The sequence below is a fragment of the Xiphias gladius genome, chromosome 3 (assembly GCF_016859285.1).
Source record: "Xiphias gladius isolate SHS-SW01 ecotype Sanya breed wild chromosome 3, ASM1685928v1, whole genome shotgun sequence".
NCBI classification, from domain to species: Eukaryota; Metazoa; Chordata; class Actinopteri; order Istiophoriformes; family Xiphiidae; genus Xiphias; species Xiphias gladius.
This window is the reverse complement of record NC_053402.1, coordinates 19,413,970-19,436,585: the sequence shown is the minus strand read 5'-3', so window position 1 is coordinate 19,436,585 and position 22,616 is coordinate 19,413,970. Positions and strand designations below refer to the sequence as shown.

General features: G+C 42.3%; 1 protein-coding gene across 2 annotated transcripts in view; it reads right to left on the bottom strand.

Moving 5' to 3' along the window:
- Nucleotides 1-279: 279 nt before the first annotated feature.
- The window catches only part of stat5a (signal transducer and activator of transcription 5a), a 49,356-nt gene continuing 27,019 nt past the window's right edge, over nucleotides 280-22,616 (bottom strand). Inside the window, exons 2-20 of one of the 2 annotated variants that reach the window (XM_040119338.1) lie at nucleotides 20,170-20,234; nucleotides 16,648-16,785; nucleotides 16,169-16,325; nucleotides 14,642-14,731; nucleotides 13,169-13,343; nucleotides 12,743-12,873; nucleotides 11,519-11,670; nucleotides 11,079-11,234; nucleotides 8,044-8,223; nucleotides 7,088-7,175; nucleotides 6,003-6,125; nucleotides 5,538-5,630; nucleotides 4,758-4,964; nucleotides 3,942-4,036; nucleotides 3,467-3,609; nucleotides 1,652-1,807; nucleotides 1,448-1,499; nucleotides 866-976; nucleotides 280-706 (exon numbers count right to left, since the gene is read on the bottom strand). In XM_040119338.1, the coding sequence (XP_039975272.1) occupies nucleotides 583-706; nucleotides 866-976; nucleotides 1,448-1,499; nucleotides 1,652-1,807; nucleotides 3,467-3,609; nucleotides 3,942-4,036; nucleotides 4,758-4,964; nucleotides 5,538-5,630; nucleotides 6,003-6,125; nucleotides 7,088-7,175; nucleotides 8,044-8,223; nucleotides 11,079-11,234; nucleotides 11,519-11,670; nucleotides 12,743-12,873; nucleotides 13,169-13,343; nucleotides 14,642-14,731; nucleotides 16,169-16,325; nucleotides 16,648-16,775 (2,361 nt within the window). In that variant the 5' untranslated portion in view covers nucleotides 16,776-16,785; nucleotides 20,170-20,234 and the 3' untranslated portion in view covers nucleotides 280-582. The remainder of the gene's footprint in view (nucleotides 707-865; nucleotides 977-1,447; nucleotides 1,500-1,651; nucleotides 1,808-3,466; nucleotides 3,610-3,941; nucleotides 4,037-4,757; nucleotides 4,965-5,537; nucleotides 5,631-6,002; nucleotides 6,126-7,087; nucleotides 7,176-8,043; nucleotides 8,224-11,078; nucleotides 11,235-11,518; nucleotides 11,671-12,742; nucleotides 12,874-13,168; nucleotides 13,344-14,641; nucleotides 14,732-16,168; nucleotides 16,326-16,647; nucleotides 16,786-20,169; nucleotides 20,235-22,616) is intronic. The other variant, XM_040119346.1, reaches the window with a different exon arrangement.

Sequence of the window (22,616 nt, the reverse complement as noted above, 5' to 3'; positions counted from 1 at the left end):
AGAGAGCAAAGAGAGTAACTCTGCCTTTAGGTTAGTGTATATGAATTTGAAAAACTGACTAACTCTGCAGAGCAATGACTCAGATTCTATTGTTTAGAGCAAAAGCAAAATTCTTAAGTTTCTTTTTTTGTCAAAGGGCAAGTTCAATGTCACTATCAAAATACTGATAACCCATTTACAAAGGAGAAATTATAACAAAATAAAAACATTCAACTGTTAAAATGACTTCTTACAGTAGCATATTATTTAAATCTGTTCAAAATCAACTGTAAATGCATGCACGATGTGAATGAATATTATTTTTTCCTTTCTTTTTCACAATACTGTAACATTGTAGGTTTTGCATTATACCTAATCTGTTTGACAAACACTTATGGACACAAATAAAACTAAGAAGTCACTGACGTGCATGCTCTCATGCTGAAAAGAAAAAAAATCACAACCATTATCAACATTTCACATTGTAGCTATCTGAAACAAAAGAGAAATTAATGGAATTAGACCATGAGAAATGTCAATGCGAGTGGGGCAAGTTCGAGGGCAGGGTTTGTTTGGTGTTGTCGCAGGTTAAAAGGTCAAGGGTCATGACTGTTGGCCGCCCCACTGGCTCTCCACAGGCCGCCGCAGGAGCTCCTCTACATGCCTCGCCACGTCCATGGTGTCATCCAGGTCGAAGTCTCCGTCTGTGTCCAGCATAGAGTCACTCCTGCCATAGGACACAGAGAGGAGTCACTCGCACTCAGACGAGCTGGCAGCACATCCACAAAAAAAACTGCAAGCGCTACAAGACACTGTTTACACACGCACAATGCGCACACAAGCTCACACGGAGCGGCTCATATGTCCAAAGGACTTGTTGACTCACATAGGCGGGTATATGCCATAGGTGTGAGGGTGACTGACGGGTGCTGGGGATGCGCCATGATCCATATAGGTTGGGTTCCCACTTGCTGGGTCTGGATTGGCCGTAGCAAACCTGTGCGCACAAACACACACACACACACACACACACAAATAAACTCAAGATAAAAAAAATCCTAAGAGTCTATGTTCAGCAGTTGCCTAAGCAACTGCCCTCAGCGTGTTTTCCAGGCCTCACTGCATCATTATGACCATTCTCTGTACTGCAGATGAACCAACCGCGGAGACAGGCAGGGAGCGGGGCTTGCTAACTAACAAGCCTAACTCTAATGATGAGTGGAAGACAAGCTCGCTCAGGAACCCTGGCTATCCTTAATTGGCCCCCTCCAACTGTAACAGCTAACTAATAGCTGATCTGAATTCAGGGTCCAATATTTAGTGATTAACTCTAAATGTTGCGGGGTGAAAAAAAAAAAAAAAAACTGATGGAAAAAACTGATGGGTGAACAGCAGAGGAGAAAGAAAGGAGAACGAGAGCAGGAATGGAAGAACAGGAGGAAGGACGAACAGGAAGCTTGATACTTACTCGGGCACCACCTGTTTGATCTGTGGTTTCACGTAGCCGTCCACTGCTTTGGCTTTTAAACAAACAAGCACAGGGAGAGAATGACTGACAGCTCAGTGCAGTTATCCTACAGCAATCAAGACATCTCTCCACGTCGGAGGCTTTTCAGCTGTGACATTAAATTTTGAAAGTAACAACAGCCGGTGCAGACAGAGGGCTACTTACAGAGTGGTGGGGTGTAGTATTTGGAGAAAACCTCATCCTTGGGTCTGTCAGGGTAGAGGAACAGGAGGTGGTTGAGATCGCTGATGCGGTCAGCCAGAGAGCGAATGGAGAAGTCTTTGGTTGTGTAGGGCATGAGGTTCCAAACCATTCTCTCCCCTGGAGAAACGCAGCACCCACCGGAACATTTTAATTTCAGCTTTACTACAGTGTTGTTTTCTTTTGAGTTCTCTAAAAACGAAATCACTCTGCCATCCCGTCAGATGTTCCCCTCACACACTCAGCTAGATGTGAGGTAGCAGAAGTTACATTTATGCTATGAAAGGTGCAGACACAGATCTAACCTATAGCTCCATTAGGTCGCTCCAAGGTCATTGTTTTTCCTTGCTTGTCCATATGGTCGAGTCTAACAGCTCTCACTCAAATCCCTCATATAAAACTGTTTGCAGATGCTCAAAGCACACAAGCTCAAAACAGCACAAAACAGCTGGCTGGTGATGAGACATCTTACAAGACATTGAAAACTGGATTTTGTGGATATATATTGTGGCGGCTGGAACTGGGGCTAAAGTTGAGCAATTATCACACTTCTTTTCATAATCTGGCAAGAAAGATAAGATGAATGTGACGCCCGTGTTTCTACTGAGTCACTTATATTTTGGTTTAAAATCTGTTTGTTAACACATGGCTAAGTCAACAGTGTCACTACACGAGTGACAACCATAGTCAACCATAAATGTGAGTCACAAGGTCTGCCACCTTGTACAGCTACGTCTGGTTTCAACCGCATTTTGCAAGTCATTAAATCTTTGCATACTGTAGATCATAAAGCAAAGTAAAGTAGGTTTAATGTGAACAAGCAGATGCTGGAGTCTGGCCAAATTTAAAGAGGATTTTGTCAACTGTACTGGATTATATAAAAGCGTGGACAACCTTTTCATAGTCTGGAGTTTTTCAAGACTAAGAAGACTTAGTCACCATGACAATCTGGCACATACAATATAATATCACTCTCCTGATGATCTTGTAATGCAAATGAATTCGCTCAACCCAATCTCTTATCGGCCTCTGTCTCTGGTCCCTGTCTTCACATTCAAATTGGCTGTGGTAGAACGCCGTAAAATGGCTCACGCGTGACTCATTCCTGTGGTAGACTCAGATTGTGTCGCGACAAACAGTATGTCAAACCTCTGCTACTGTGAGTTTAGACTTTGTCTCTCTGCCCACTGAGGGTCAAAAGTTTAAAAAAAAAAAACGTGTAATACAGCTTTAGAAAAATTAAAGCAATATTAATTTATTGTTGATTTAGCAAAAACATAACAGAAAAACTTTAAACATAAATTGTGTCTAGCTCAAGTGTAGGCAAACTGGCTGAACACTTCTTGCACACCCTAAAAGCGTAGACAGGTGAGTAAAAGAATGTCTAGTGAATTAACATTCAGCAAGCTAATGACACATTCATTTTTTAAAAATATTTTTGGCCATCCAAATCAGGGCTAAAGCTGAGCAGTTATTACAGTTATCTTCATCATGCGTAAGGAAGATGAGTTGAATGGGATGCCCATATTGCTCTGTGTCCCCCTGTGGGTGTGAGGCGGTTTGCTAATAGTTTATTAATGAGAACCTGCTAAGTCAAACATCGGCTGCAGTCAGTTTGCAGTTGTCTCTCTGCCCACCAAAAGTTGCTTAATGCAGCTTTAACTTAGCAAAAAGATAACAGGAGCCATACATTTCATCTGCCTTTCCTGCCCTATGGACTTAGTCAGGAAATGACGCTATCTCAAATTTGGAGTCATAACAAGCATTTGCATGGCATACCTGCTTTGTTAGGATTTTCTGCCACCCAGGCTATTGTAATTCCTCCGATCTCAGAGTCACTAAAGCGCAGAAGGAAAGTACCGTTGGGTTTGGACATTAGCATGTCCTGAGCCTGCTGCTTGTTCACGAAGCCCAGGATGGCTCTAAAAAAGAGAAGAGAGATACATAGAAAACCACAAAAAAAATAAAATAAAATTGCCGCGCGTTCCCTAACCACCTCTCTCTTTAATTTCAATCCTAGTGTACTGGTGAGAGCAGGCCTGGCTCCCCAGGTTGCCTTGGAAAATCATGAAAGCGAAACATTGCCCGAGTTGTCAAGACTGACAAAATGGGGAGAGGAAAACATTTACTTTCACAGAGCATGCAGTCCAGCTGTCAAAATGAAAAAAGAGAGGTAGTGCTTTTATTTTTCTGTTCTGACACGTTTCTGGGCAAAAGACTGGAACTGACAAAAAAACCTCTGCAGTTTCCTTACCCATCATTCCAGTGTGGTTTGAGATGCTTTTTTGTGAGCTCCATCACGCCATCGAACCATTGCCAAAATGTGAAGTTCCTCCCTGGCAAGCTTTCCTGCAGAGGAAAATGGTTTTGGGGAAAATATTTTTTAAAAAGCACATCTCACATCTCAGACTTCCTTATGTCCATCCAGTTCATAAACCCGCGGTACAACACATCCTCATCCCAGCTACGTTTATGATTTGACCAAGTGTACAGCCGAATGTGTACATGGTGTGCATCGGAGAAAGAGGAAAAAGAAGACAGGATGAAACTGTGTGTATGTGTGTAGCCTATACACAAGCCTGTGAAGCGGCTGAAACTTGATGTTCCTGTAATCTAATGAGACTGATGGTGTGTGGTGAATCTGAGTGCGTTTTCTGCCATCGCCAGCTGCTTTGAGCCAGAAAATGAGGCCTCCAGCCTTTCACTGTGTGGACAAACAGGCCCATTAAGATGAAGACCTGGCTACCAATGAGGCGTTCCCACTCAAGTTGACTACAGAATAGAGCGGTAGGGACACTGCAAATGGAGCAAGAACTATTTCTATTTATGAATAACCAATAGTAAATCACTCTGTGGGGAACATGCATGTGGCTGAAATGGCTTACTGACACTGGCCTGCGGGTGTTTTAAAAATGCAAAGAGGAGAAAACCCTTTCTAAGTGCAGCATGATATAACTCCAGAGATTAAAAATGATAACAGATAATTAGTATGCTCTTTAAAAAAGCTGTGTATTTGCATTCACAGAGGAAGAGAGGGAGAAAAACCAGAAGGAAAGAAACTGGTACCGACCCTGTTAAACTGTGACCAGGTCATAGTCATGTTGCGGTAGTCGTCAGGGTTGTTGCTGGAAATGCTGAAGGCCTTTTGAGCCAGGAAGACCAGGTTCTCCTCAGACAGGCCTCGGTTACTTTGCACTTCAGCCTTGTACTTCATGTTGATGGCATCGCACAGCTGAGGCCAAAGCACTTTATCTGGCACGAGGAAAGGCACCCGTCCCTTTAGACCCCGAGGAGACAGCAGAGGATTTACATGAGCTTTGCTGAAGGGAGCAATGCAGCACCAGAATGCAAAACATTGGCATGGACAAAATGTGAAAAGATGAGCACATAAAAAAGTGCTCGCACAGCTATTCCCAAAGTATCCGTATAAGCGTATAGCTTTATTTTTTCTGCGAGTGTTAACACGTATTTCATTAAAGTCCCCCTTCACTCAAAACTGTGTTCTTCTTGTTACTTCACTTGGATGTTTGACCTTCACTCTGCAGAATGAGGTATGTGCAGACTTTGACACTAAAGGCCGATTTCACAATGATCTGCTGAATGGGAAAGGCCTTTGTGAGCTCACCTTGAATCTCAGCTTAAGTAGTTTAGCTGAAGAAATGTATCAACGTATCTGAACTTTTTGTGGAAAAACCATATCTGACACAGACAAGACAAGCCTACAGTAAAGGGAAATGAGTCTACTTGGTAAATTCATGTGAAAAATTAAAGAAAAAGAAGAAATAGAAGAAGGCTAATGTTTAGTCAACTCTAAATAAAATTCTTATCACAGACAAAAACAGTTACTCACCGGCTCTGCAAAAGCATTGTCCCACAACACGGTTGCTGTGGCATTATTGTCTTGGCTACCGTGAACTATCACCACTACAGGAAGTGATAACGTCTGTTGAGAGAGAGAAGGGAGGCGATCAGTGTGAGAATGCTACAGCACCCTCAAATGCTGAGCACGCTGCAAAACGACATGACCTTCATAGTAGTTCTATAGCTTTAAAAGTAGAGAAGAGCCCCTTAAAAAACAACGTTATAAAACCACGGGGAAGAAGACAGATGAGGACTGAGAACAAGCACGACTGGTCGGGGCAGATGTGGTGCACTGTATGTCACAGTATGTGTAGGAGTGGATGATCAAGGCCCTGTGACTTAGGCTTACACATGAACAGATTTCCGTTCTTGCACGCCTAAGAATGGATAGGATGTTTGTGTGCCAAGGCTAACGTAATTTTTCCGTCCACCATGTCTGTCTGGGCCCTCTTACCTTCACTTGAAAGACAAGCTCATTGCCGCCAACGCTAAACTGGGACTCGAACAGAATGGTGAACTTCTCTTCCGTGACGGATTCCGCTCCTCGCCTGTCCGATCGCTTGATCCTCTTTAAAGACTACATGAAAGATGACATGTGTAAAAATATACTGCGTACACAGTACATTTTGCCTATGCAGTTATGCAAACAGTCCACACATCATACATATAGTATTTGCATGCATAATTCACGTTGAGTCACACTACAGGGCTGACACGTAAATAATCTATGGAGGGGCTCTCGGGCTTCTTGCTACTAACGTGTGCTGTAGGGAGAGGCTCTACTGATGCCACACGCTGATCCTCCAAAGCACTGCTGAGTTGCCATGGGTATGTGCAGTACATACTGTACTGCACATACCCATACCTTGTACTCACACTAGACAATGAGAGTGGTTGGTGCGGTGCGGCTCAACACTGTTGCTTGTAAATCCCACTAGATCCCACTAGATTTGATTTAAATGTTATTTCAATGCACTGTTATTTCAGAAATCCCAAAACTATTGGAACGGCATTAGTAAGAAGTGAATCTATTTCAGCCCAAGGGTGTATATTTTAATTTATTATAGGAAAAATATTATATAAAGCATTGCTATGACTTGGATACATTTTGCCTCAGATTTCTATAACACTGATGGACATCATTATTGGCAAGAGTAACCTACTTTATGTCTTGCATGCCTGGTTGAGTAGCTCTCTAGTAGAGACCCAGGGACGAGATATTCAGTTTTAAAAAAATGATATTATATAAATATAAAAGACAAAAAAAAAAAAAAAAAAAAAAAAATATATATATATATATATATATATATATATATATATATATATATATATACACACACACACACACACACACACACACACACACACACACACACACACACACACACACACACATACGTATATATAATGCATATTTATGCTCTGATATAATTTTAAATGAATCTTCAGGCACTTTCTGCTGTATGAAGGGCTGTGATTGTCATTTCATCTCCTGGTGCTTCCATAAGAGTAAACTCATCTGCTCAAGTCCCCGCTCACCATGTTTCTGAAGTGGGCACTGAGAGTGCCTGTAGTCTGGTGGTACTCCATCACGCAGTTATTGTTGAGAATTTCCCCACTGCTGTCACTGCAGGGGAGAGATGATAAAGGAGTCAACTAGCCGAACTGTCTGCTCTGACGCACTTGAGTACTGAGAATTATATTCTTCCCTGAAGAAATTAAAACAAGAACTGTTGCTCATTTTGTTGGCAGGAGTGGAGTGAGGGTTTAGGAATGATGTTCATACTCCTTTTCTAAATAACTGGGAAGTTTAACCACCACCTTCTCTATTTGTCCACATGAGAAAAAAGCAAGCAGATGTGTCTGGGCTGCACATCGGTTCTATACCAAGTGGTTTAGATGAGAAACAGCCGATGACGGCTGAGCTGGTGCAATGCTCACCCATTTAACCACTGGCTGCATGGCTGACCTACAGTCATGGCTAAGAAAGTTTCTATTAGTAAGGAGGAATGTGGACCAGGGCTGTGGAACAGGCTAAATGTGGATTCTACATCCACATCATAGATTCCTCTGAGGCATTGTTCAAGTTCCAGCCATGTCTCTGTGGTGAGGGCTGAAAAGCACACAAGGCCAGAGTTCATCCTGGGATCCAGTAACTCTTGCAGAAAACTAAGACTCCCGGTCTTCACGGCGCCCTGGAAGCTCATTGCAGTAGCCCCAATAAAGGAGGTGGGGATACTAAAAAAATTTGCATACAAAAGAAAGGGAAACAGATGGATCACATGAGGTTGCTACAGTGTGAAAGCAACTGGATGTGTCGCTTATTGAAAAATCTGCTTCAAAATATCCGTATTAATTTAAAATAAACCATTTTGCTAATGTCACCAAGTAGCAGAAGACTGAGCCTCCAGAGAATCCAATATGTCCCTTGATAATGGTTTCTACTGTTTTCTGATATTAAATCCCCACTGACATGAATAAAGCAATGGACTTACTTCCTCGTGTTCTCGTTCTTCAGCAGGGCCTTGGCTTGCTGTTCACTAATGATGGTTGCTTTGACCTGTGGAGGGTTCATGTGCACATTTAGCTTCCCTCCCACTAAGAGTCGCACGGTAGCGGCAAACTTGGTTTGGGTTTTTAACACCTGTGGAGGCTGTTTCTCAATGATGAAGGTGCTGTGGAGACAAAAGGGAGAGGTGGACTGAGTGGCAGAACAAAGTCCTGTTGATCAAGTGCCTCGGAGGCTCATTCAGTTAAAGTGTGCATCATGTAACATGGTAGACTAAAATCTCACCCCTAAGTCCTACTGCATGTCACCTTGCCTTTCATTTTTCCTTTGTAGCAACTTATCAAATATAGACAAAAATATGTAAAAATTGAAAAAACAAACAGTTAAATTAAGTTGTTCACAGCCTTGATAGCATCCTTGTTGTATACTGTAGCGAGTCACGATAAGGCCTAAATTTCCAAATACAAACTGGGCCTCAATACGGCTGAAGGCTGCAAACGGACACTAACACAGAATGCCCACAATGCATGTTTAAAACATAGATAAGAAGGCGCAAATGATTTATGAGGTAGAAATTTGCTATCAACATGTACATTAGACTTTAGGTACACATACAATGTCTTTTGGTGTGAATGCAAAATAACTGCTTGTTGACTATGAAAACTCAGCAGGGTTCCTTTAAGCTCCATGACCTGCAGATTTGACAACATTAGCCTTTGAAAATGACCATAATTGTATTTCATTGCGCACTAATGGAAGGTCATGAAACTAATCAGTTTTACAGAAAATCAACAGGGTTAACAAGTACTCTCTTCTGACGATGGTGCCCTGCTGTTCTGTATAGCTGTCCTCTGATTTTTCCACGTTGACACAGAAAAGAGAGCGAAAAACAAAAGACACGACCTAATAATTAAGCCTGCAGGCTCAGCTTGGAAGCAAACACATACTGTAGTTATGAACCTTCTAGCTCTCTCGCCTGTAGCTGAACTAAGTGGCGATGAGAAGATAACACTCAGCTTGAAACCTCCTGAGGCTTCGGGGGAATATATATAGAGGATATTGTTGAGGAAACACAACCTGTGTTTGCGCTGTGCATGATAGCAGTGCATTGCTGTATGGTCACAGGCTTGCCTGCAGCCAATCAGAAACCACTGTGACAGTAACATGGCTTCTCAGCGTGTTATGGGTCCCTGCGGGGACAATCTTTTGGGAAAGTGGGAGAGGGTGCTGTCAAACACTTCAGATCACTTCATGTTCAGGGATGCTGGAGGGCTAAAATGTACCATTTGGACCAAAAATTATTTACTGAAACGAGCTGTATATGCTCCTGATTTCCTTTAACCTCATGCACACTGCAGGCTCTGCTTCTCTGCAGATTTTCTTTATGTGCATTCAGCTACCATCCTGTGCCTCTGGGCCCATGTACATTCAGTCTTGACTCCTTCTCCTCTCATCTGCCCACGTCTCAATCTGATCTGTACCGATGGGGTTTGACTGATGCCTGGATGATGTAATGTGTTTAATGTGATCTCTGGTTGACCAGAGGGGCTTGCTTTGGCTCAGCATGAGGGCTCAGACTTAAACACATGTGGACAGGACACGCACTTTAACTTAATATAACTAAACTTGCTTGAATTTTCTTTCAATACATTAATTCCCCAACCACAGATCCCGTCATCACTATAGTCTTAATTCTCGCCTGCACCCAGATAAACCCAAACACAATGCAAGGTAACTTTAAAGTTGTAATCGTAATTTTTGATACGATTTAAGGTTCACATTTTGTCTGCAATAGCCATTAAAAGTATCTATAATTCTGTAATTATCGCTCTAAATAGCAGTTTTCATTGTTAGCAGCATAGGCTACCATTCCTGTGCTGGAAAAAAACTCCCTTAACCCGCAAGGGATCCGCATGAAACGTTGCAGCATGTAATGCAGCGCAATTTTATCTCATTAATAAGAGCCTCACAGTTTACGGTTTATTCACTGTGTCAGAGCTGTATTAAGTAACTGCTAATGCAAACCGAACGTGTCCCACTGCCACTGCTTCCCATAAAAAGCACTCTGGCTGTTATTGTGAAGCCAATAGAAAAACGCAATGCATATGCGATTGTTTGTCCAAAATGCGTGTGCACAAGAAGACGACATTTTTAGACACTTTCTGAAGCGGATCAGTTTTAAATGTTGCGGGGAGTAATGAAACAGGAGCGATCGGACACGCTGAGCTGTTCGATGAAGAGCTGCTGCCAACAGTGTGCACACCTCGAACTCCTCGGTGAGGATCCGACTTTACTGTGCCCTGCTGCTGCACAGAAAAATCACTCATACCATGTGCAGCGTGAGATCAGATTTTGGTTGGATCATATCTGACTGACTTCCATTAAAACAACACAGGTTTGTTGCACAGTAAACAGATACCGTACACCAGTTGCTCTTATCTTGTACGTCTGACAAAGTAGCTGCTCAGTGAGTGTTTGCTTTAGTATTTAACTGCACTTGGTGTTGCCATGGTGACTACAGGTTTCACCAAATCATCCAGGACTGAAATCTTAAGGATTACAACGTAACTTGAACAAATCCTTATCACTTTAGCAGATGTTCCTTACTGCTCATAAGGTAAGAATTGAATCAAGAGAAAACGATCAAGCATGCTCCAAGACAGCCACGCATTCTTTACAGTCATATTCAGCAGCTTCCCTCATGTGATTTGAATCAATACGTGGATACATTTAATGTCATCAGTAATTTAATTTTAGTAATTGATGATATCTCTCACTCCGTCGGCCAACTAAAGCAACTCAGGTTGTGTAACTACGATTTGCTTCCATAAAGGCCGACACTGAGTGCAGGAAAAGGCAACGCACACGACACACCCTCTCACTTACACACATCCTTATACTGAAGCTGTACTGAGCTACATCCATGCCCTTAAATCAGCTTTGTCAGTCAATATTCAGTCTTTACAAGTATAGATGAATTTGCACGCGCACACACACACACACACACACACACACACACACCTGGTGACCAACGCTGAAATGATATCTGTGATAGTACTGTTGAGTTCGTTGAGGAGCTCCTCGATGGGGCCAGGGATGGGCAGCTGTTGTCTAAGGTGCTCTGCCCTCCGAATCTGCTGCCTGTTCTGCCAGATAGTTTCTGCCAGCTTCTCACACCTGACACACACACCCAAAAACACACACAAGTGAGAATTAGGCGTAATCCCTGGCAGGATAGGGAAGGGGTTTTTTTGCTCCAAAAAAGGCAAAGAGAACACAGCCAGGCGGAAAATAAGGATTAGAAGATGTCAGTGTATGTCTGCTGTGTTTTTTATTAGGAGCCAATAAACTTTGGAAATAAACCCAGTGGTAGTCAATTGCAGGCTTGTAAACCTGTGACCCTTTGTTTTGAGAGCGAGCATAGTGGCTGTGATCTTGGTGGGAGGTTGAAAAGAACTCACCAGGACTGCAGGATGTCCAGGCCTCCCTCTGGCGGGCCCCCGTTGCCTGCCAGCTGTTGCCGTCTCTTCCACTGGATCAGCTCGTCATCCAGAATGATGGTCTGCTGCTTCCTCAACAGCTGCAGTGTTTTCTGGTGCTTCTCTGCCAGGTCCTGCATACAAAGAGACAAACAAAAGTGCACAGTCTCAGAACAACTGTGAAGTTTTTAATTTTTTCCTTTGTGGAGAGTTTGACTTACAATCAAAAACTGGAATCCAGTGTAACCGGATTTTTCAGCACACCACATATAACGGCTAAGGTAAATCCTTCGGCTTCAAGCAACTCTTGGAGGAACTGCGGAGAAAAGGTGGGCAACTATGTGCATACATTCTGGTCATGCCCAAAAAAAACTGAAAAATTATTGGAATGATTATTCCAACCTGCCCACAAGACCCAAGATTCTCCCCGTTGGGAATGACACTGGAATGGATAGAATGAAGGAGTCATAAGTATTCACTTCAAATTCTGTTTACAGCAGTGGTGAAATGAATTACAATGAGTTGGTTAAAGCCCAACCCCCCCCCCCTCTGCAATTTATGGATACAAAAATCATGGGACATATATAAAAAGGGAACATTTAACAGGCTCATTGAGACTTCAAAAACCCATATTTATTAAGAGATGGAGCCGAGCCATGACATTACTAATGCAATAAAATAAGTTTTCATCTTTATAACTTCACCCAGGGCAGGGATCTGTCTTGTGTGTTTTTTCTTTTTACTTTCTTTATTTACTTTACACCCTCCATGCTATGCAACAGTTAAAACTAAACGGAGTACCTTGCTAAAATGGTATGTAATGAATATTTTCCGATAAGATAACCTGTAATGAGTCCTGTGATAACAATATGGATTGTAATGACCACCTTAACAGTATGGGCCATAATATGTACTTTGATAACACGGTCTGTAATGAGCACTTTAATGCTATGGTCTGTAATGAGCAGCTTGATAACGGGACAAGATAGTACGATTGTACATATAGGATCGTAATGTCACACAGTACCAAAGATGGCAGTTTTGTTGTTTTATTTTATTTCTCTGGTTTGTACCGAAAAAAATAAGTTGGCGTTAAATAATGAATGGCGTTCACAACTAAAGAAACAAACAAAAGTAATCTGTTTCACATGTATTCATATTAACAAGATAAAGAGTGTTTTTCCTGAGTGTATGTTCATGTCTTACCAGTCTGTATTTCTGTAGTGTGTTGGCCTCTCTGGTCAGCCATGCCTCCACAGTGGCTCTCTTGCTGAGAAGGGCGGGTTCCCGTAGCTGTCGGTCAGCAGGGGGCAGCGTGGCAAGGCTGGTCAGCTGAGCTGGGGAGGGGGGGTCGGGCCATTGGGGGGGAGAGTTAGGGATGGAGGAAAGAAAAGAGAGGGGAAATAAAAATCTCTAAATTCTGAACATACAGCGTCACATTATCCCCTGAGAAGAATAATGAATTACTCAGGAGAACCTCCCCTAGCGTAACGCTGACATCATAAGAGCTAGGTGTCGTTTTCATAATGATGCAACATATAAAAAGAAGCAGCTGGGTTATAGTCACTAAAAACATTAACTCTTGCTTTATTTTAGAGCAGCATTAACTAGATTCAAGTCCTCTGGTCTCACCCTGGATGCGGAGGCTCTCCTGGTACTGGATGATGAAGTACTCCTGGTTGTGCTGGAGCTTGCGCAGATCATTCTCAGTGTCCTGGGTCATCAGACGAAGCTCCTCAAAAGCTTGGTTGATCTGTTGGTATTTCTGAGACATGCTGTCCATCATCCCGCCCACCGGTGAGCTCGACTGTCAATTACAAAGTGTAATTGAGAGACATGCACAGAGAGAGACAGCGGAAATGAAGGGTTTGGGAACAGTAATTGGTAAGGTTGGCTTTCCATTGGATGGTGCATGGCCTTTAGATTGTCTGAATCGTCCGTCATTGGATTGCTTATGATAGTTGTTACAGGAAATGACTGGCCAATGTTGAGCTCAGAACTCAGCAACTGGGGATATGCTCCATTGGGGATGGAGCAGGGATACAAAATTAAGTTGTACATGATGCAATGACCCCCGCGTGTGGCAGTCGGGCTTTTACATTTAACTTTCTAATCCCCAGTGACACAAAGAAAAGTGGGAAAACTGCAAATAGAGAGGGAGGAAATCCATTTGCTTATCATACCCTGGCAGACTGCATGGTCAGTTAAAGCTCTGAACAGGAGTACTATGGTGCCTAAAGGTTGAGACTAAATAGGGTGGAATTCAATCAGCCCAAATATGCATTCCACTAATAGAAAAGGCATGTTGTGACTGGAAATCAATTCACCCCAGGAGCTGCTGAGAGTCAGATGTTTTACGCACTGCTGGCTTTATGGTTTTATAACTCAGTGCTTGTTATAAACCATGAAATATTTGACTTCCATTTTTGACTTCCCTCTATATTGCAGTGGTGCAGTGGAGTAATACAAAGGTTTATTTTTGGAGGCTGTTTTACGGCACGATTGAGTAGGTGAGATTGTCCGTAGCTATCACATTTAAACATAGAACGGCACTCAGGAGAGCGCATACTTCCGTTAAGGCGAAAAAATGCCCTATCTCGCAATGTAAGTGAAAGTGATTTGAAAAAAAAAAAAAAAAAAAATCCTGGATCCGCCCCTTTAACCGGATCTGCCCCAAAATGTAATGGGTTCTCCGCCTGGCCCATGACCCCATCCCTCCGCCAAGTTTGGCGCAAATTGGTTCTGTACGTTTTGCGTCATCCTGCTGACAAATAAACCAACAAACAGACACGAGTGAAAACATAATCTCCTTGCCGAGGTAATATTCCAAGGGGAATCTGCAGACATTGGGAGATAAATGGAGGAAACACAGAGTAGTTACCCAATTACCCAGTCACTGAATCAGTCACCATTATTTAGTTGAGCTTCTGTTTGTGTTTGCAGGCTCTGCACAGGCTATGAAATGAATAATGCATGGAAGAGCCACAGGTGTTTGCAAGTCTATATCCCAGCAAGGATGTCTGCGCGCGGACAAATGAGCAGAAGTGCGCATTCAGGTGTCAGGCTGCGTATGTATTTCACAGCGCACACATGCATCCTACTTACATTTGTAGCCTCCCTGACGAGCCTCTGCTCCGTATAAAGGATGTGTTTGATGCATCGGACCAACTCCAGAGGACAGCGGTCATACGTGCTCTGAAAGACGAGGAGCACATGTGCTGTGTTAAGGCCTGTTAGCCCCCGACGAGTGGAGCGGACGCTGCACACAAGACTCACCAATTTAGTCGCATCAAGGGAAGCTCGCTAAGTTCTGGAGCCAATGCCGCAGACACACTAAAACCCATTAGATGGGCCTAATGAGACCCATCTCTGAAGCTCGGAGCACTTCATACAGAGACATGACTCATTAACATACACACACATTGTTGCATACACACCAGAGTGGAGTGGTTTATGTGTTACAGTAACATGTTTTTGATGAGCAGTGTAGCACATTGCGGTTTCGCTTTCAGTTTAAAAAATACTGTTGTGAGTCAGTTGGTGATATTCTTGTTGTTTCTTATTCCAAGTGGAAGAATGAAGTTGTATTAAAAGTTGAATTTTTTTAATCACACTGAGTTTACAAGGAGACACCAAATGTTATGAGATGAAGAACACTAGGCATCAACAGTAGTTGTTCAACTGCATTATTCTGAATTTTTAAGGTAAGGTAGGGTCTCAAAAGTAATATAAGCCATCCAGAAAACATTTTATGTATCACACATGATTATAGGTAAGTACACGACCATAGACGTATAAAACAAAACAAAAACAAACAAACAAACAAAAAAACAAAAAACAGTGTGGTAGGAATTCGGGATTGCAGTTTGATTTTGCACAGCCAGCCCCCGAACCTTGCTTCTCTACCTGGCTTCAGCGAGGGGAGAAGACAAACAGAAGAACAGATCTGTGATGAGGGAGCTCGGTCATAAATAGCAGCGCTGGCTGGCTACCAAAGCCCTCACTCGGGCTGTCCTCTTGTTTTGCTCATGGTGGATACAACCTGTTCTTAAAACATTTTGTGCACTGTGTGCTGTTTCTGAGAACTATGGCAAGGGAGGCATCTGAGCGGAACAGTTGTGCCTTCCAACCACTTGCTTATCATCTTGTCACATTGTAAACAATTCAAATCTCTCGCTGAAAACGTAGCCACAGTCTAAGCAGGTGGGATTCTGAGTTTTATGGTCTCATTTCTTAAATATTCCTCTCGAGGTCTCTTTGGCTTGCTTGATTGCATGAATTGTAGGCATTTCATGTTCCAGTATTTTTCAGTCTTCTGCTTGGCAATACAGAAAGTATCACACGTTTTCATGACAAAAGATATCAAGGTCAGAATTTTTCAGGTGCCAGTGAAATTTCTCCTTCGCTGATAAATCTGACAATAACCGCACAGTTGATACACATACTGCTTTTGGTATTTGTGTGACCGCAATTGTCCTCTCCGACTGCAAATCAAAGCCGAAAAGTTGGCATTTTTTCAGCTTGCTGGCCATTGGCAGGTGAGCCAAAAGATAAGAATTTTAAGGTGCTGTATATTGCTAGGTATGCAGTACCGTTATCATGGCTGCTGAGACGCATTTCCAAGAGACTTACCTTGAGCTGGCTGGCATAGTGTCCCAGTTTGATTTTGAGGAGGAAGCCGTCTTCTCCCACCTGGTGCTCAGCCTTGTTCTGCAGCTCCTGTATCAGACTGTCCAGCAGGCGTTTGGCCTTGAACTCTTCCTGTGGGTTCTCCAGGTCTATGACATCCCTAAAAACACACACACACACACACACACACACACACACACACACACACACACACACACACACACACACACACACACACACACACACACACACACACGCACACACACAAGACACATACAAGCAACGCAGACACATGAATAAATGCACGCACATGGTTAGGTAATGAACTTTAAGGTGCTGAAAAGAACAAACAAAAAATGGACAAGAAAAAAGGAACTGACCAAATATGCTCTCATGGACAAACATACAACACAAACATTTGCTCAGGCATGTGGGCATAACTGTACACACACTTATTCTGTTTGTGCTGAGGAGCAACTCACCACAGCTGGCCCTCTATCCACTGGGACAGATAATGTCGCACCTCAATTGGGAAGTGCTGACCATACAGAGACTGCATCTGGTGCAGAGCATCTCCCTGGAGCTGCTGGGCCTGAATCCACACTGCCATCGTCAACACCCTGAGGATGAAAAAGCCCTGGGTTATAGATTAGAGAGCAGGAAACAAAACTTAATGAAAAGAGTAAAGGAATGAAGACATGTAAGATGATGAGAAAAAGACAATTGAGGACACAGACTGTGATACTTGGAGGGTGGCGTCGAAATAGCTTCTGCAAAACAAAAAATGCAAACTCAGGAGTCCAAAGAATGGTTCAAAAAGTGTGTTGGCTAACCAACTTATTAGCTAGAGTAGTAATCGAGCATGAATTCCAAGGCCAAGGAGAACATGATTAACTGACTACATTAGTTTGTTGGTTGATAGGTGATGTAAAAAAAAAAGAAGCTTTGACGATTACATGCACTGTGTTGATGCCAGTCCCTGATGGTGTGAGAGTTTAGGGTAACATTAGCAGATCTGTCCTGATGTTTATTAGATTGAGGTGTGAAAAAAAAAAAAAAAAGTGAAACATACTGTTTGGAAATGCAGAGAGACACTGAAAAGTCAGCCAGAGACGGCCTTTTTCAAATAAGCGAAAGTCAATTAGCTTGCTACAGCTGATATAATCTGCCTGCAACAGTTTTCATTTCAGCCGACAAAATCATCGGTTGCCAGCTAGAAATTAAATGACTGGTTTTGTATAAATCTGCGTGAAATCAACGATCCATTGTTTGAAAAAATTACCAAGCATTTCAAGTGGTAAATCTGCCACCATATCATTGTAAACTATTAGTGTGAGAACGGAAAGCTTGACAGGGGGAGTCAATTGTCTGGAAATGTTATACAGAGAAGGAGCAATATTCTAATTGTTAAGGAAATCCACATTGTGAGTTGACTAAATCCACAATTAACTGAACCAAACTCCCTAACAAACTACTACAAGTTTACACAGTATACATTATGTGAAACGAAACCTACAGTGTACAGATGTTTCTGGTTTCCCTGCACGACTGCAGCTCCAAGCCACAGCGGTTGAGCTGGTCGTGTGTATTTACCCTAAACACATTGAGGGCTCAAACAACAGCTCCACAATGGTTGCTGCTGTGTCTTGGTTGAGAGGACTTTATGTTGGGTCACTGCTACCTGTTTCCAGTCAAAACACCCACTCGCCCTTCTCAAAAATGGCACAGTCACTGTCAGTAAAAGACTGAGTGATATGAGTACGCGGGAAGTTTGTGGTATGTATGTGTGTGTGTGTGTGTGTGTGTGTGTGTGTGTGTGTGCGCGTGTGTGTAGCTGTAGGTGCCTGTTGTGTCAATGGTTCTGCTTGAAAATGTGTGCATCTTTTGTGTGTTAATGTAAAAGTAAGAAACAGACCAACAAATAGCATCATACACAGAGTAATAAGGCAGAAAAGAAAGTTGATATACTTTTTCCTCTTTGTCTGTGTCTCTTTTCATCTCTCGTTCACTTTCTCTCTCGCTGGCTCATTTCCTTCACTCATGAAACCTCTAGTTTACAATATCCACAATACCCACAAGGCTATGTTGCTGCTGCTAATCTTGGAGAGAGGTTTCCTTTTCCTATTTTAAACATTTATTTCCTCTTTAAGAACAGAAGCTTGTCAGTAACTGTAAGTTTATAGTAATTTGAAACTGTGCACATTGTCTTGGGTATTGCGTAAAAAACAAAACAAAACAGGAAACCACTTCCCTGCACAAAAAGAAACTGCATCAAATTGAAGAGGATCCCATGACTTCCACAAATGACCTTCAGTCATCTATCTAATGATGCCGTGAGCCAGCTGGATAATAAATGAATTTAATGAAAAACTCAAAAACCCTCGTCACAAATATTTCTTCTGATCTGATCACAGGGCAAAGCGCATGTACGTGTGTGTCATGGCACAAATCGGCCCTCATATATGTGCCCATATGTGTGCATGTTCACCTACTGTGTGCGCATGTGCGTCTGGGTAAGATGAGCTCAGAAAGATAATTCCACTCCTTACGGCATTTGCATCTGTAGACTGTAATCCTGTTAGCCTGTGCTAATACTCCTGCACCAATATCACTCCGAATATGTCCTGAACTTCAAACTTTGACCTTCCAGCTTGTTCTTTTCCACTGAAGACTTCCGACTGGAAAGTAGCCACATTCATACCGCTACGATAGGAAGGTGCTAGGCGTACCATGAGCCGCTCACCTCTCCTCGGACCAAAAGCTTGGATCCATGGATCCTGACAGACCGTTTCATCAAACTGTGTGATGAAATCAAACCAGTCGCACATGGCAGATGCCTTTAAGGGACTTGTAACTGTCACAGTGAAAGGGACTTTGATGGTACTGATCAAATAAAAACGCACAAAGAACTTAATTCATAATATGGTAAGGAAAAAACGCTTTCAGAGAGTTAGCCAGGACAATACTAAATATTATTGTGTAGGTATTTTGTAATTGTTATGTCAAAAAAGTTTGCAGAATGACTTAATTACTCCATATCTTTAAAGTTAAAAATTGTAATTAGAAGAAATAATTTATGATTCTTCTACTTATCTGTACGGTTAGATAGTGACAGTGGTTTGAGATGCTCTTTTTCCTCTGCTACTGAGAAATAGTCATCAAGTATCTTGTGTTGCACTTGTCCCGGCTGACAAAGCCATTAGTGTATAATTTGATCAAATCAGCAAAGTGGTGTGCTATTTGGCTGAGTACATTTTTGATACCTGGAACAAAGAGCTGGAAATCCACAAGCACAACACTAAATGCTCCTTCATCTTTCTTGTAGCCTACATGTTCAGACTGTTCTCAGATTGTGAATGTGAAGGCAAATCGCAGGCATGAGAAGGCATTCTCGCAATATATTTTCAAAAGACAATTAAGTGCTTTTCGAATGAATAACCTGCACATGCTTTATCTGTGAGGGCATCAGCGTTCGAAACTATCAGCTGATTGGAGGAGGAACCAAACAGGAAAAGCATGAAAACCTTTTCTGTCAACTCTTTCTATGACACACATTGTGGGTGAAGGACTGTTTTTCTGCACCATCCTCTATTACACAGACATACAAATAGGCACACAGAGCATGCTGGGAACTAAAGCTTTGTAGAGTTTGTTGTGCTGCCAAAAGAAACCGGGAGAAACTGGCGTTTTCTGCTTTGTTTGTCTCTTCAACAGCTCTCTAACGTGAAGGCTCGAGACCCTATTGCCCACCATTAGCACCTCCGTTCTCACCTCCAGCGGGAGAACGAGGCGCTTCCCAGCAGCTGTTTCACTTTGACTAACCGCAACATCCAAATGCCCTAGTAAGAACCTAAATATGCTGCGAAAACTAAAGTCCCTTTCTTTGACACTTTCCTCTCTTAACCAGAAACTTTCGGTGCCGTAACATGTCATCCATTTTACCACTAACTTTACTGCAGATTAAAAAAAAAAAAAAAAAAAAAAAAACACAAAATCCACCTTACCTCTTGCCTTCAGCTATGTGTTACCATGTAACAGCAGGAAACTGTAAAGAGGAGCACCACAAAACCTGAGACAGACAGAAAGAGAGAGAGAGAGAGAGAGAAAGAGCCAGAGAGAAAGAGAGAGAGAGAGAGCATGAGAGAAAGCAAAAGGAGGAAGTGAGTCAACCTTGGGTGCTTCTGAAGAAACTTTTTTTTTTTCTTCATGAGGACTGGTGCTGTAACAAAAAGCACGAGAGATTTAGGGAGAACTGAATGGGTGAAAGGGAAAATCCGCTGAACAGATTTCTCTTTATTCCAGTTGTCCTGGACACGTCAATATTATAACATAGTTTATGAAAATGGACAAATTCTTCCCATTCTTTCCTCCCTGAGAATTAAACAGGCAAAGCTCTCTAAGTGATGCTCTGTAGGGATCTTGGAACTGCTGAAATTAAAAAGACGTTTGTGGCAAATGACAGAACCAACAGAGACGGTAGGGATATGGCAAGAAAGCTATGTTATACTATGTAATGTGTAAATACATGAACAGATTTTCTCCAACCTGTTTTTGATTACTTTTAAAAAAAAATTAAAGGAAAAACTAAGGTTTATTACAACTTCAGTTTTATTTTCTTAGCTCTGGAAATTGGCTCTAACAGTTATGATAACATAATACTCTCGTAAGCACTTGCTCTCCAAAGATCGAAACTGTGAGCTTGTCAAACTACATACAGCAAATACAGTAGGAAACAAAGCGTTCGTCCATATTGGGTTGGTTCCAAAAACCGCATAATTTTATCTCTTTTTTCAGCCCTCTGTCCTCACAACGCCAGTGGTGCTCTCACCCAAAAACAAAGCTTATCCAAAATGGTCTCCAGAGCGGATAATTCTTTAAATACTATTATTGTCATTTTAGTGTGGACGGGAAAAACTGAACTTCTGCAAAATGATGCCCTGCCTGCCTGCCCAGTGAGGGTCGGAGGCTTTTTGGGAGTAAAGTTAGGGAGAACTTTCTGTCACCTCCAACCTTCTCTGTAATCGATCACTTTAAATGTCAGTATAGCTGTTGTCATCAACCTGTATTTACACTTTTGTTTGTCATAAACATAAAATGATGATTTTAAGCACACTGCAGTGCAGCAACTTGGAAATGGTCGCTGATTAACAGGTAGTATTTATTCACCACTATGATTGAACCACTATTTCATACTTGTTTTGGTGTCTAACAACAGAAACAGAAAAATATGTAAATGAGAACAACGATATTGTGAGTTTGGCTGCATTAAAATACAATCATCAATCATCACAGGGAGCAGGGGGGGATTGTTTTCAAACACAAAAATTGCATTCTAATGTAGACAGAACCAAAGTTGTACCAGGACGTTGGTCTGTAAACTGTTTGGGTAATAACTTCAATAGGAACCTTCATTTTCTCTTTCAAACAAGTCTGACAGAAGAGTAGGAAGATCTGGTTGACCACGCTTTTTGTCACATTGGCCCAATTTTTAGCAAAGCCACCACAAGATCTCAGCATTACACTTGGTGAGTACAGTGTTGGCTCAACCAAGGAAAGCAGTGGCAAGACATACAAAATAAAACCCAAGTTGTGATACTGTATGTTTTTCTTTGAGCCTCAATTTTGTCTCTTCTCTAAGAAAAACTAGACTGATGCATCCGTGGCGTAGGATGAAAGTCCAATTGATAGCAAAGATCTACATGAAGCATACAAATACACTTTATAATAAAAAGCCAATATCTGATTTGCTATACTAATTCTTTCTGTTCTGCTCCCATGCTTGTTTCAGCAGACAGAAAGTGGCCGATCAAGAGGCTGAAAAGTGCCATGGCTGCCGCATTAAGGTTTGAACTACAGCCTGACAGAGGGCCGTGCCAGTCATCCTGAAGCCCGAAAAGCGAGACTCTGAAGATGGGCTTATCGTGATTGAGACCGCTCTTATTCCTGGCTGGACCCTGACAAGGCTGAACATCAGGAGCCCACATGCTGGCAGAAGTCCCCAGACAAATATGTGAGTATCTTTATTTTACTGTCTGGCTCTGTCTTCCTTGGCTCAATCCTTCCTAGCTTCTCTGTCATCCTTCAATTTAACTCTTTCGCTACCTAAAAACTCCCTTCCAGCCGAGACCGATGAGCACAACACTGCCTCCTTTTCAGCAGCAAAGCCCATCAGATAAACAATTTAACATAAATGTTTAAAAGTTGTGCCTAGGATTCGTCAAGGTCTGTATCTCATTGCACGTAGTAAGGTAGACCTCATGTCATGTAACTGTACCTATGCCCCCTTCAGCAGGTCTGAGTGCTCTGCTCATACTGCATCCATCTACCTACTAGAGACCACATCGACCCATGGCACAGCTCAAAACAAAATACCGGCCTGCCTGATGGTGTTATGACTCCAATTTAACTAAACAAATAGATAGAAGACACGAGGAGAATCGGAAGTGGCTAC